The sequence below is a fragment of the Saccostrea echinata genome, unplaced genomic scaffold (assembly GCF_033153115.1).
Source record: "Saccostrea echinata isolate AGI-Se365-2 ecotype Australia unplaced genomic scaffold, CSIRO_AGI_Sech_v1 ptg000041l, whole genome shotgun sequence".
Lineage (NCBI taxonomy): Eukaryota > Metazoa > Mollusca > Bivalvia > Ostreida > Ostreidae > Saccostrea > Saccostrea echinata.
The window spans coordinates 2,967,033-2,981,565 of NW_026889790.1; the positions used below are offsets into that span (position 1 = coordinate 2,967,033).

The 14,533-nt window shown below is 34.8% G+C and overlaps 2 protein-coding genes across 2 annotated transcripts; both read left to right on the forward strand.

Annotated features, from left to right (window-relative positions):
• The first annotated feature begins 3,675 nt into the window (after nucleotides 1-3,675).
• Nucleotides 3,676-5,901, forward strand: LOC133200934 (myosin regulatory light polypeptide 9-like). The gene is made up of 4 exons (XM_061336748.1): nucleotides 3,676-3,871; nucleotides 4,153-4,314; nucleotides 5,219-5,286; nucleotides 5,641-5,901. Exons 1-4 carry the CDS (start codon nucleotides 3,688-3,690, stop codon nucleotides 5,737-5,739), a joined length of 513 nt encoding a protein of 170 aa, XP_061192732.1. The 5' UTR covers nucleotides 3,676-3,687; the 3' UTR covers nucleotides 5,740-5,901.
• A 1,307-nt stretch (nucleotides 5,902-7,208) lies between these two features.
• Nucleotides 7,209-12,733, forward strand: LOC133200935 (dCTP pyrophosphatase 1-like). The gene is made up of 4 exons (XM_061336750.1): nucleotides 7,209-7,347; nucleotides 7,524-7,634; nucleotides 9,732-9,766; nucleotides 12,247-12,733. The coding sequence occupies exons 1-4, from the start codon at nucleotides 7,217-7,219 to the stop codon at nucleotides 12,480-12,482; spliced, it is 513 nt and encodes a 170-aa protein (XP_061192734.1). The 5' UTR covers nucleotides 7,209-7,216; the 3' UTR covers nucleotides 12,483-12,733.
• The last annotated feature ends 1,800 nt before the right edge of the window (nucleotides 12,734-14,533 follow it).

The window sequence follows — 14,533 nt, forward strand, 5'->3', positions numbered from 1 at the left end:
TGCAAATTAGCCTAAATGCCTGGATACCTATTATTTTTTAACTTAAAATATATTTGTTGATCAGTTTTCAATTAGAAAATGCATAGTTGATGTTTCTATTCGTCTTCTGAATATATTGGAGATTTGATTATTTTCCCTATGTAACATGATAAACTATACTGATTAACTTTGAAGAAATACAGTGGGTAAATATACATTAATTTGTGCATTCAGAGATATATTTGTGAGAATTTTCAATTACATAACTGCCGAGGATCGGACTACCTTAAGTAATTTTTTTTTTTATAAATTTTCCAGCTTTCCATTGTTATTTTGTTTTGATACTCGTACATGTATATAAATAAGAATAATTATTATAATTATGATTTTATAATTTAACTCCCTATCTGTTCAATCATTTTTCTGTTCTCCATTAAACAATATATATATATATGACATATATATAACAAATCTATGGTTGCTTTAGTTAGTCACGTCTTCCTATCTAATACTAGTACGTCATTTTTGAAAAACATCGTCAACTTCAAGTGCCCAAATGAGCCCAGAAGGCTAAATGTTTTTATGTCCAATATAGAGCAATAACATTGTTTATGTCATACCATTTGATTTTAAGGTTTAAAATAGCTAGAGGAAGTAGAATGAGGTGCATATCGCAAAGAAATATTTCTTTATAAATTAAATTAAAAAAAAAAACGTTAAATTTCCCAAACGTGAAAAATACTCCGGGGGGGGGGGGGGGGGGGGACTGGTCCATTCACTTCACTTCTTCATATGTTTAACTTTTTCTACAAACAGTGATCCGCGTTTTCAATGAAGGGGGGGGGGGAGATGCCAAGGTTTTTTTTTATTTGCTTGAGTATAAAAATTCAATAACTCTGCAAATTCCAGGTGAGGTTCGAACCTCTCCGACGCCCCACCCCCCTTCACAAGCTCCAGGCATGAGCTCCATCTACACATTGAATTATCTACGGGTTTTTCATTTGGCCGATAATGATACAGAGCACACTGTGGGTGTGACCGATCGACAGGGGGTGTTTATTCCTTCTTGGCCACTAAACCAACCTCTGATGTTTTTAGAGGTCCGTATTTTCTCTGTTCCAAATTTATATTGTTTCAATAGACTTTTGAGCTTTATTACTGTTCGTTATCTTCATAATTCCCTTCCTTCAGTAACGCTTTTTGAAAACTAGTAAAGTCAATTTCTTTTTTTCCCCCTCAAAAGTTAGAATTCTAGGTCATATTTGGCTTAACACCCTTTTGGGAAATTCATTAAATCACCCTTGAGTTTAGATTCTTTAATTGCTTGATACCGAACTAAAACATGTATGAACTTAGTACTAACAAAAGGCGGTTAAGGGTAAATCAAAAATGCAAAGTCAACGAATGAAGACGAAGCAAGCAAAACAGAGACAAAAGCGAAGAACAGTGCGTAACTGTGAAAGGCAATCACAGAAAACTAAGAATAAATTACTGTGAATTCAACAATTATTACGAGTCTTTTATATTGCGAATAATGCAATTTAAGAATCGCAACAATTAAATCTGGAATCTGTATTTTGGTTACAAAAGAGATTTATAATTCAGAGGTTTTAAAACTTATATCATATTTTCGAACAGGTCAAGATCATATACATTTCAGTGATCATGAGAAATAACAAAAACACTCTTTTTTTAAGTTAAGTATTCAAAAAAGAGACAAATGATAGCCAAAAATTCGAATTGTGTGCCTGCCATTTTAAATATTTAGATTTAATGAAGTTTTCTGTTGTTTCTTCACATTTTCCTAACCTATGACAACCTCTGTTTCCGATAACAAAAACCGAAATTTCCGATAACAAAGTGAACCATTCAACCGTATTTCCGATAACATCCTAAAGTTAAAAAACGGGAATTTTTACTCTTTAATTGCATCTTTGCGAGATTCTGACGATGTCACATTGTGGACAATAACTAATGTTAGATAAATATAAGTCTTCCCAAGACTCACAAATACTATAATAAGACATATTGGGGCTTTATTTTGTATCTGTATTCATTCTTGTTCACAAAAAGCACAATCAACATTCTCTGTTTCTATTATTACACTGTTTATTTGCAACAATTTATTAACCTGTCAAAAGTTGTTATCCACCAAATGCCCGATAACAACCGAATAGCCGATAACGCGTTGAGCAGTGTGTGTATATGTACCCGAGGATGTTTGCGTATTTTCATGACTAGTCATAACTCTGTTGTTGGTCATCAGATTTTAAAAAATATCCTACATTCCCATTTTAAACCTTAAATTCTTCATTGTGGTCCCACCCTACACAAAGGGTTATACTCTGAACAAACTTAATTCTCTACTAGCTAAGGATGCTTGCAAATTAATATGATTAATCGTGGCTCTGTTAATTGTTCTTTATCAGAAGTTTTCCTATATATATATATATATATATATATATATATATATATATATATATATATATATATATATATATATATATATATATATATATATAATGACCCCCAATTGTGGCCCCTTCCTATCCCTGGGACCATTATTTGAGCAAACTTAAATCTACACTTTCATTTATATTTCATCTTTTTCTGTCCAAGTGGTTCTTGAGAAAAAGAATTTATGAAACAAGTCACCATATTTTCACCAATTGCCGCGTATATCCCCCTTGAAAGAGGGCGTGGCTCCACCTGAAGATTCTTTATGACAAGTTTGGTTAAAATTGGTCCAGTTGTTCTAAAGAAGTACAAAATGTTTAAAATTTACAACCAGTCGGACAGTTAGGCAGAAGTACGCCGGACAAAATGTGAACAGAAACTTAAGCTTTCAGCTCAGGTGCAAGGTGAGCCATAAGAAAAAAATAATTTGCGGTCTGTTTGATTCTATTGGTACAATACTTTTCGGACTGACTCTGTTCGGATAAAGATTCTATTAATTTAAGTTAAAACTATTGAAAAGCTTTTGGAAAAATAAACAGAGGTATATCGTTTTAAATTTTGACTCAGTGGACATAACTTAAATGAAATGGAACTGCACTGAGTATAAATCCACAGTTGGGGCATCGAACGCACGATGAAAAACCACGCATGCGCAAAAAATTTAGACTTCCTGATTAAAAAAAAACTTTTCCGGTTTTTCTTTCGCCTCCACTAAGTAAGTATAGAAAACTTATTTATTCGCTTATGTTTTAGCAACTAGAGATTTTTTTCAACTTTAAAAAAAGTTGGATTTATGTAATATATTTTTCATGAAAACAATATTCGTTTTAAAATCATTTCCGGATTTTGTAAGTGAGGTCAGGTATGGAATTTTAGGAATGAATAAAATAAACAATCCTTCTGTGTTAGTCATATCCCCTCAGTCTGAGCATCAGTAAGGCTCCCGAACGTCACCTATTTTATGTAAGTAATTACAGGGAATTTAAGATTTAGAGCCCTATTTAACAACGAAGAAAGTAGGGTCGAGTTTTAATTGATTTAACTGAGTGACAGTTACAACTTTTATCATCAACACTTTTAATCATTTCTTTTAACGCATACACTTTGTATAATAAATACATTAAAGTATAAGGGGGTAATGTTAAAGACAGTTGACTGTTGATTATTATTTGTACCTTGATGAACTTGTGACTGAGTGCCAACTAAACATTTGTGAAACTCATGAGACTTTTTTTTTAAAGCAAATTCAACATGTCAAGTAGGAAGACAAAATCTAAAACCACAAAGAAGCGAGCCCAGAGGGCCACTTCCAATGTGTTTGCTATGTTTGATCAGGCTCAGATCCAGGAGTTCAAAGAAGCTTTCAACATGATTGACCAAAACAGAGATGGATTTATTGACAAAGAAGATTTAGCAGATATGCTTGCATCATTAGGTATTGTATTCATGGTGCTAAAAGAATTACATATTAAAATGTCAAGCAAAAAATTATGTTAAACATTTTCATCTATTATTCTAAAGCTCAAATTACATGGATATAATTATATCATAAAATTGCTATGATATTTTAAAATTGCTATGATGTGTTTGTAGAAAGTGAAATAGAGTGAATAATAATGCACTTGAATGTGGGTAGAGATAAGTAAGAAGTACTATGAAGATGTGGCTACTTTGTTAAAATAACCAAGACTATAATAAAGTGTCTATACATTTTAGGAAAGAATCCCACAGACCAGTACTTAGAGGAAATGATGAGCTGTGCCCCAGGCCCCATCAACTTCACAATGTTTCTTACAATGTTTGGGGAGAAATTAAACGGCACGGACCCGGAAGATGTTATTAAGAATGCTTTTGCCTGCTTTGATGAAGATGCATCAGGTGAGCTTTAACACAGCAAAAAATTAGGGGCTTTAAGAATTCTGCTCATGACATTGCATGAAACTGTACTTGTGATATTCTTCCCTTTTTAAAGTTGAACATTATACATATCCATAATAATGATTAAAAAAAAAGGAGTAACTCTATATGCCCCTGGAGCACTTATTTTTATCATTCTAATGAAGTGACAAATGGTATGTTTTAATCGACATTTTTAATAAGATTAAAATTAGTTCCAAATCTTGGGAAATATTATGTTTGATTCACTTTCTGGTAAAGGCGTAAAGCAGATATGTTTGTGGCAAGGGAAATGTTACATTTTCAGCATTCTAAATACACATAAGTTTTGAATGTCTTTTTTTCAATATTTTTGAAAAACCATTATAAGATATACTGTAAAACTTATTTTCGAGGGGTCAAATTTTCATGGTTTAAGAAAAAATTACTGGTTCGAAGGGAATTGAATTTTTGGTTACTGTATTATGATATTATAACATATCATGAGGGATACAGTAATAGGAATTCATGGGTCTCTACATCAAAAATTAAACAAAAATTAGTGATTTCACAGTAAATAGTGCCAGATCTGAGAAACTATAATACACAACTCTGTACTAGCATCCATTAATTTACTTCTCAGTATTCACTTGTTTGTATATATGTATGCTTTAATGTATTACTGCAGAGAGTGTATGATGATTACATGTGTATCTCATTTTGTTCTTTTTGTTTTTTAATGATTAACTAGTTATTCAGGTGAATAACCTGACAATCAACCAGTTACTAAATATCTATATAGAGCAATCCACAATCCTTTAAACATTAACATTGAACTGATATAAGACTTTTTGAGAGTATATATGTATAGTATAGTTATGTCAGTGATTACTTTTGTCTTTTGAAGGTTACATTAATGAAGACAGACTTCGTGAGTTACTAATGACCATGGGTGATCGTTTCACTGAGGATGAGGTATAATGGCACACAATTGTTGAATACTCTATAAAGCTAGAATTTTACTGCTTTGATAGTGAAATAGATGTAAAAGCTGCATATAAAGGAGAAAAAATAAAAGAAATGTCATGATGGAGGGAAAATAATTTAGATATTAAATAATGATAGAAGGGAGAAAATGAAAACCTACGCTGTATACTGGAAGTTTTAAACATTAAATATTGTGTTTATTGCAAGCACTTGGTTTATAAATGAAATGTTAGATGCTGTCTTTAATAGCAATACTACATCTGCTTGTAAACATCTAGTCAGTACCATCTACATAATGTATTTTTAATTATGACAATACATTCTCGCGCCTTCGTCTTATAGGTTGATGAAATGTTCCGGGAAGCACCTTTGAAGAACGGAATGTTTGATTATGTAGAATTTACGAGAATTCTCAAACACGGAAAGAAAGAAGAACAATAGAATCAGGAACAATCTGCGCAACATTCCATTCTCCACATATCTAGTGAGGGACCAATCGAGACGCAGTGGGGATAGCTAGTTAACTCTCATTAACATGGGACCAAGCCTTTATACACTTTTATGTTATATTTATATATTAAAAAAACTTCCTTAAAAAAATCAGGTGTATTTTTTTTTTTTGTGCTTCAGTCATAGGCCAAAGGAACTATTTTGTCTGTTGTTCTTTTACATAAAATGTAGAGTCAAAGTAACTTTTCTTCAGTCAATATTTTTATATATAGAACGCTGTGAGCTGCACGTTGTGAAATATATTCCAATCTGTTGCCTGCTTAGGCATTAAACAGCTGCGTTTTGAAAGCTTTAATTTGATGGGTCATCCTCTGACAGGGTCAGAAAAATAGACGGTAATATGCTTTTATGATCCAGATTTGTACATGGGATGTCAAAGTCAAGGAGACATGATTATGTCTGAAATACTCATGTCAAGTTGTGTAAATGTAAATATTTTCCATTTAAATATGCAATTACCCCTCAGTAAGTTATGTAATATGACAAAGTGTCTGTTCTGAAATGATCATAGAACTGTCTTTTGACTAGCTAAAGATGTCAAGTCTGGTTTGCAGTTTATAATAGAATCTCACCAGCGCATCAAATTTTATTTTCTGTCAGGCCCTGGTAGAAATCCTCAATTCTCTTTAAACCCCTTTCTTAGCCTCCCTTCTCTTTAATGTGATCAGTACTGGGCAGTCGCGCAGCTTTGTATAAGGGCGGATTCAATGATTTAAGTGTCTAGACTTCAGGGGACCTAGGTTCAAATTACCTTGTTATTGCAACGCCATGTATTCTGTGAAAGAATTTCTGACATAAAACATATTTGTGTCCGTACTCCTATTTTCTCTAATCTAAGTTATGTCCAAGCAACAAGTACATCGCTTCTATTTTTTAAAAATTACGACTTGTTCAAAAATAAAAATGACAATTAAATTTTATAACTCACTGTACACTGAGAAAAAATGAAAGATATTTCCAACAATAACATAAAGCGGGTATCATATGTGGCAGGGGACGACCATTTGATTCTGAAGGGGGGGGGGGGGGGGCTGGCAGATTTTGGAAGTAAATCTGTCCTCGAAAATGTTAAAAATAAATAATCTCTCCTCGATTGGTAAGGAAATAAATAATTTGCCTGGTCCTGCTAACCCTTCCCCCCCCCCCCCACCCCCCCACCCCCATTCCGGTACGAAATAAGAATTTTTTGTGAGGATAACCTGTCCCCGATCATCTTGGAAATGAATAATCTTTCCTTCACTGGCAGGAAAATAAATAATCTGACTCGGAAAAATTTGCTCCCACTCCAATAGGAGGTATATCTCTCCAATGTGTGCAATTTGCATCGGGATCGGTGCTATAATGCAAACACGTGTTGCTACTTTCACTTTCAACTTTGCCTTCGTCGAGCTAATTTTATTAGGTAAAAATGAATGAACATAAGGATACAAAGAAGCCAAAGTTGGATCTAGAATCTGGTGATGTTGAAGACACTGAAGACTGTATCGATAGTGGAGACGTTGATTTTAAGTTTAGCAACGAACTCGCTCTGGAAAAGATGTAAAATAAAATCCACCTAATATTTTTAACACTTTAGATATAAACAGCTGTATAAAGAATGATGAATGTATCGTGGATATAAAGAAAATGAAATATGTCTTTACATTTCTGCAGGAGAACAGATATGAAGGGCTGTCACATATATTTGTTTTAAAAAATGGCTTATTTTTTTTTAGTCGTCAATTACAGGCAAAGTTTTGTAAGGAGAGAAATTGGGACCAGTTCCACAAACCTAGAAATGTGCTCCTTGCGTTAGTTGGGGAGGTAGGGGAGTTGGCAGAAATATTGTAAGTGATGGTGAAGTAGGTATCTAAGTATATGTTAATTCTCACAGATTAATAAAAATGGTTTATATAGTTGATCAAAGTTTGGTATTTTGAAATTTGACATCTTGTATATCATGAATATATGAAAGTGAGTTGGAAGTCCCAACCACATTTTATGCCCCTGCAAACAGAGTTTTGGGGAGATGTAGTTTTTGGCTCTCTGTCTGCAAAAGTTTACCCTTGGCTGTAACTTCTGAATAGTTGGTGCTAGGGTTTTTATATGCAATGGTTTTGGCTGTGGATATCGGCCTGAGTAACTCAATATCTAGAGCCCCTAATTAGTGATTCAAGGAATTGGTTCAAATCCTGCTCTGCGGCATTTTTCTCCCTTTTGGTTAGATTTGGTGCTGTGTCCATGCCCTGGATGTGACGGGTAAAAGATCTGCCAGGGAGGAGACTGGGTTGGTGTCTTTGGGGGCGAAGACCTATGAGGAAGGAGGATAGTGGCGGTTAGACAGGATAGATCACACATGGCCAGACAGCTCAGTTGGCAGAGTACCTGACTAGTGATTTAGGGGGCTAGGGTTCAAATCCTGGTGTGGTCTATTGCATTTTTTCTCCTCTCTGCTTACACATATTTCACTTGTATATTCCTTGTGACAAGACCTTTCTGTGGGTACCAACATTTTTTTACCCCATGACCTTGGAGTTTGATCTAATTATAAAAAACTTTAATCTTGGCCATGATCTGCCATATGGGGGCATCAGTGTTTCACAAACACATTTTGTTAGGGTCCAGCATGAAAATGTGGGAGCCCTATAGGAATTACAATGTCTATCAGTCTGTCTGTCAATACTTTTGTTGTGATGTGGTAACTCAAATAGTTTTCAAGGTATTACTTGCAGGTTTTGTACAGAAGTACTTTACTATAAGAGGAAGACACCTATAGATTTTGAGGTCATATCACTTTGTCTGTCTCTGTCTTAATGTATATCCATTCCATGATGCTTTTATTGTGACATGAAAACTCACACAGTTTTCAGCGTAACACTTTCAAATGTTGTACTGTAGTACTTTATTGTAGGAACAAGACACCTATATATATTTGAGTCATATCACCTTGTCAGTATGTCAGAATGTATATCCATCATGACAGAATAACTCAAACAGTTTACATTTTAATTATTTCAACCATTATGCAGAAAGATATGACCATATGTCTGTCAATACTTTTATAATGGTTTGGGTCTTGGATATCAGCCTGGGTAGCTCAGTTGGTAGAGCACCTGACTAGTGATGCAGGGGTCTGGGGTCTGATTCCCAGTCCAGCCATACATTTTCTCCTTCCTTGTTACAGATTTGGAGCCGTTGACCACCTCTTGACTTGCAGGTGAAAGTCCTGCCAGGGCTAATAAGAACTTGGGTTGTGTCTTCAAGGGAGAAGACAATTTAAGGAGGGAGGAATGTAATGGTCTGGACCATGGATATCGGCCTGGGTAGCTCAGTCGGTAGAGCACCTGACTTACAGATGCAGGGGTCACGGGTTGGATTCCCGGTCCAGCCATACATTTTCTGCTTTCCTGTAACACTTTAATTGTGATGCTCTCACTAAGACATTTCTCACTGTAATGTTTTCAAATTTTGTACATAAATACTTTACAATAAGAGACGGCACATGAATATTTTGTCACTTTCCTTGTACAGCCCTTAGTTGGGCCCTCTCTGACTGCCAGTTTTCAAGTTCATTATGTATTTTAACCTCAATATCTGGAATAATTGAATATATCAAATCCTTCAACATGTTGCCTCATCAAGTTTGAGAAAAAGAAGTTGGGCTGTAATTAAGTATTTTTATTTTGAACCTTTGGATGAATATATGACTCAAAGTATACTTTACAACATTGTTTTAATATTGCATTTTTACCCCAGAAGTTAATGTAATATTTCATAATTAATATTCAAAATTATCATTTTCTGTGGACTTCGTAGACATATGAACATTGATCCATAGATGTTAATATGCTTTTCACTTTTACCATTTTGACTTTTGTACTTCATCTAAATGTTCAGTAATTTTGAAGACAGTGATGTCGATGATAAATTTTGAAATATTTCAGTCAGTGGAAGGGTGAAGTTAGCGTGGGAATTCCAGGTGAGTTCAGTATATCAGATAACACAAGTTAGTGTTAGGCTTCCAGGTTAGTTCAATATATCAGATAACACAAGTTAATGTGAGACTTCCAGATGAGTTCAGTGTATCAGATAACACAAGTTAGTGTGGGATTTCCTGGTGACTTCAATGTATCAGATAACACAAGTTTTTGTGGGCAATTCCAGGTGAGTTCAATGTATCAGATAACACAAGTCAGTGTGGGAATTCCATTTGAGTTCAATGTATCAGATAACACAAGTTAGCGTGGGAATTCAAGGTGAAATCAAGGTCTCAAATTACACAAGTTAGTATGGGACTTCCAGTTGAGTTCAATGTATCAGATAACACAAGTTAGTGTGGGACTTCCAGGTAAGTTCAGTGTATCAGATAACACAAGTCAGTGTGGGACTTCCAGGTGAGTTCAATGTATCAGATAACACAAGTTAGCATGGGACTTCCAGGTAAATTTAATGTATCAGATAACACAAGTCAGTGTGGGAATTCCAGGTGAGTTCAATGTATCAGATAACACCAGTTAGTGTGGGACTTTCTGGTGAGTTCAATGTATCAGATAACACAAGTTAGTGTGGGACTTCCAGGTGAGTTCAATGTATCAGATAACACAAGTCAGTGTGGGACTTCCAGGTGAGTTCAATGTATCAGATAACACAAGTCAGTGTGGGAATTCCAGGGGAGTTCAGTGTATCAGATAACACAAGTTAGTGTGGGAATTCCAGGTGAGTTCAATGTATCAGATGACACAAGTTAGTGTGGAAATTCCAGGGGAGTTCAATGTATCAGATAACACAAGTTAGTGTGGGCAATTCCAGGTGAGTTCAATGTATCAGATAACACAAGTCAGTGTGGGACTTTCAGGTGAGTTCACTGTATCAGATGACACAAGTTAGTGTGGGAATTCCAGGGGAGTTCAGTGTATGAAATATGAAGATAACGAATAGTATTCAATCTCGAAAGTCCAATGAAATGATACGAATTTGGAGCAGAGCAAACACGGACCTCAAAATTTAGAGGCGGGATCAGGTGCCATGGAGGAGTGAGCATCCCCTGCTGACCGATCACTCCTGCCGTGTGCTCCTTGTCATGATCAGGAAACAAAAACTGGAAATATCCGTAGACAGTTCAGTGTATAAATAATGGCCTAACAATCTGTATGAAAAATGTCAGCATTTGACTCAATGACAGGTTGTATGTGCTGACAAGGTCATTGTTTCGACTGAAAAACTTGCGAAAAGATGACTTCAAACGAGACTGTTGATATCCTTGTTTTGTCAACTTGTTTGTCAATAGCTTGTCTCGTTTTAGAAATTGTTCATATGTAGAGCATGCTCTTGTGCATCGAATCAACTGAGAGACATAAACCCCATATGCAGGTGATATGGGTATATTGCTACATAAGTAAGGGAATGTTACGATTGAAAAGTTGAAGTCATCATGTTTATCATAAAGCTTTGTTGTTAGGTTACCATTAATGTCTTTTTCTAGTAGAATATTTAAATATGAAACAGATGTGTCAGAATCTGTGGTATCTTTTATTTCAAGCTCACTGGGATATATCGAGTCGACATATGAATGAAAGTTACTATTGTTAACTGATAATACATCGTCGATATATTGAAATGTCGTGTTGAAGGCCACAGCAAGAGTTTTCTTCTTCTCATGTAGAAGTTTTTGAATAAATTCTGCTTCATATGAATACAATAATAAGGGGGCGCAATTGGTGTCCATGGGAATTCCAACAGATTGTTGGAAGACCTGATCTCCAAAAACTACATAGATATTGATCAGATCAGAAATCGTATCAGATAACACAAGTAAATGTGGGACTTCCAGGTAAATTCAATGTATCAGATAACACAAGCTAGTGTGGGAATTCCAGGTAAATTCAATGTATCAGATAACACAAGTTAGTGTGGGAATTCCAGGTAAATTCAATGTATCAGATAACACAAGTTAGTGTGGGACTTCCAGATGAATTCAATGTATCAGATAACACAAGTCAGTGTGGGAATTCCAGGTGAGTTCAATGTATCAGATAACACAAGCTAGTGTGGGACTTCCAGGTAAATTCAGTGTATCAGATAACACAAGTTAGCGTGGGACTTCCAGGTAAATTCAATGTATCAGATAACACAAGTTAGTGTGGGAATTCCAGGTAAATTCAATGTATCAGATAACACAAGTTAGTGTGGGACTTCCAGATGAGTTCAATGTATCAGATAACACAAGTTAGCGTGGGACTTCCTGGTGAGTTCAGTGTATCAGATAACACAAGTCAGTGTGGGAATTCCAGGTGAGTTCAATGTATCAGATAACACAAGTTAGCATGGGAATTCCAGGTAAGTTCAATGTATTTGATAACATATAAATACTGTAGTTCTCAAAACTTAGAAGTAGATTAAGATTTAATTCACAATATAAACCTTTGTTTGATATGCTAAATCTTTACACACCATTTACAGAGCTCAGTGATAAAGAGAAGGACCATGTCGGACAGGAGATGAGTGACATCTTAATTTACCTAGTCAGATTAGCAGACAGATGTCGGATTGATTTACCATCAGCTGTGCTACAGAAAATACACCAAAATGGACTCAAGTATCCTGTCCAAAAGGTCTATGGCAAAAATAACAAATACACTGATTATGTGAAAGAGGGTAATGAAGACAAGACTGACCTTAACAATCAGGACCAGTAGGGAGAGAAGATCTCAAGTATTCAAATGTACTACAAAGCTGTACACTAATGTTCTACCAGTATTATAGGCAACATCAAACTGTAGTGAACACTATGTTGGTTTGATTTTGTAGTTGACGTTAAAATACTTTTGTTGTTTGTTAGTTATTTTGAAAATTTATTGATTTTTATTGATCATTTAAGTAGCTATCACCTGTACATAATCATTGTAATGTTATCAAAACACAAAGTAAACATTAAATTTTAACCACATTCTCATGATGTAGCTATTTATTAAACAATGAGCAATACTTACGGAAAATGCTGAAATACAGCCATAATTAAAACATATGGGTAAATTAATTAAAATCTTGGTGTGTCATGAGCCTTACTGCTCACAGGAATGACACTGCTTTCATATCTTAAACTTTGTCTATGTGTTCTCAACATTATGCACCATATCTTCTTGAGAAGTGTTTGATGAGTTTCCCTGTAAACACCATCTTTATTTCATGGGCTCTGATTTGAATTGATATACAGTACATAATGGGTTACTGTGGGGTCTAATGGAACCATTTAATAATCTTGTTATAATGGACAGGCAAATTCTATACATGTATGTTTCATATGAATCGAATAACATTAACTAGAACTGTCTTTTTCTTTAAGATTTGGCAATTTCCACTCTTTTCTCATGGAACTTTGGGTCCCCATTTTGACTCCACCTTGTCCCTAGGGAATCAGGATTTGAAGAAATACTAATTGGACATTTTTATTTGTAAAGTTTACCCTTTCTAAATTTACCCAAAGCCTCTTGCTATATTGTTAAATTTTTAACTCAATATCTGTATAAGAAGAATGGAGAAAACAGAGGCCATTTTCTTGAAGTAGTATTACATGTATTCTGTAATTTTACTGAATATACATGTAGTAACCAGAGTATCATTACAAAGTCTCCAAAATAAAGGGAAGGTCAACATCTTGTACTCCATATATAATATATATTGATATATAATTTTGTTTTTCAGACAGCTCACTTTATTGTTGATTTGTCAAATTTTCCTTTTTAAGTATTTTCTTTACATTTCATGTTTCCTGAACTTATTCTTACTGTGGTAAGGATAAATTTCACCCTGGCATCTGAGCCATGAATGAAAACTGATTACATATCTAATCCACTGTAATGGAAAAAGGGTGTACAATGGAGACTCAGTACCGGTAAACTCAGTGATCAAAATGAAAGTAGAACTTTTGTAGAGGATACACCATACATTAACACTTGTATGAAAGTCTCAAAAAAAATTAACAAATAGTTTCAGATGAGATTTATGCTGAAAATGCAAAATTAAAAGAATTTAACATTTTGGGGCCATGACTCTAACAAGGGTGCACAGAATTTAATGAAACTTGCAGTGTTTGAATCTCACTGCAAAATTAGCCAGACATGCAGGGCTGACTGCTAGTAAAAGTTGTCAGCCCTGCCAAAGATCTCCCCAAGAAAATAATTGTCTTTTTTTGTGTTTTTAACGATTATGTGACTGGAACCTGGTCACCAAAACTTCAAACCAGAATCTACAGAGTGATGAATTCTTCCTCTTGGCTTGTTACACTTTGCTACCGATACTATTAGTTGATATGAGAGATTTATCAAATATATGAATTTTAATTATGGAAAATTTTAACACATCCAGCCGGGTGTCAATACATGCAATTTTGTTTGCCCGCTGCACAATTTGTGTGTCTTGGGCAGTCGGGCGCACAGTTATTTCAAACACTGGAAACTTGCTAGGTAGCTAGATCTTGCTATCCTGATTTATTTTCCACCTGCAAGGTTATGCCCCTTTAAGTCAGAGTTATAAGCAAAAAACTGAATCTTGCCCAAATGTTCTATTTGTAGTTGTGGATCAAAATTAAAAGTGTATCATTTGAAAAGGACAATAACTATAAAGTAAACTATATGTATAAGGTTTCAGAAAAAGTAACTGAAGAGTAGAGGATTTTTCAAAAAGTTTACAATGCCAAAGGACGCAAAATGATGCCATAAGCTTACTTGGCCTTCTGAGCTAGGTGAGC

Excerpts from the sequence above, each read along its gene's own strand:
- LOC133200934 (XM_061336748.1), top strand. The coding sequence starts at position 3,688 with ATGTCAAGTAGGAAGACAAAATCTAAAACCACAAAGAAGCGAGCCCAG. Across the intron at positions 3,872-4,152 it reads AGATATGCTTGCATCATTAG|GAAAGAATCCCACAGACCAG; the intron begins GTATTGTATTCA and ends TATACATTTTAG. Across the intron at positions 5,287-5,640 it reads ATCGTTTCACTGAGGATGAG|GTTGATGAAATGTTCCGGGA; the intron begins GTATAATGGCAC and ends TTCGTCTTATAG.
- LOC133200935 (XM_061336750.1), top strand. The coding sequence starts at position 7,217 with ATGAATGAACATAAGGATACAAAGAAGCCAAAGTTGGATCTAGAATCT. Across the intron at positions 7,348-7,523 it reads GAACTCGCTCTGGAAAAGAT|TCGTCAATTACAGGCAAAGT; the intron begins GTAAAATAAAAT and ends ATTTTTTTTTAG. Across the intron at positions 7,635-9,731 it reads GGGGAGTTGGCAGAAATATT|TCAGTGGAAGGGTGAAGTTA; the intron begins GTAAGTGATGGT and ends GAAATATTTCAG.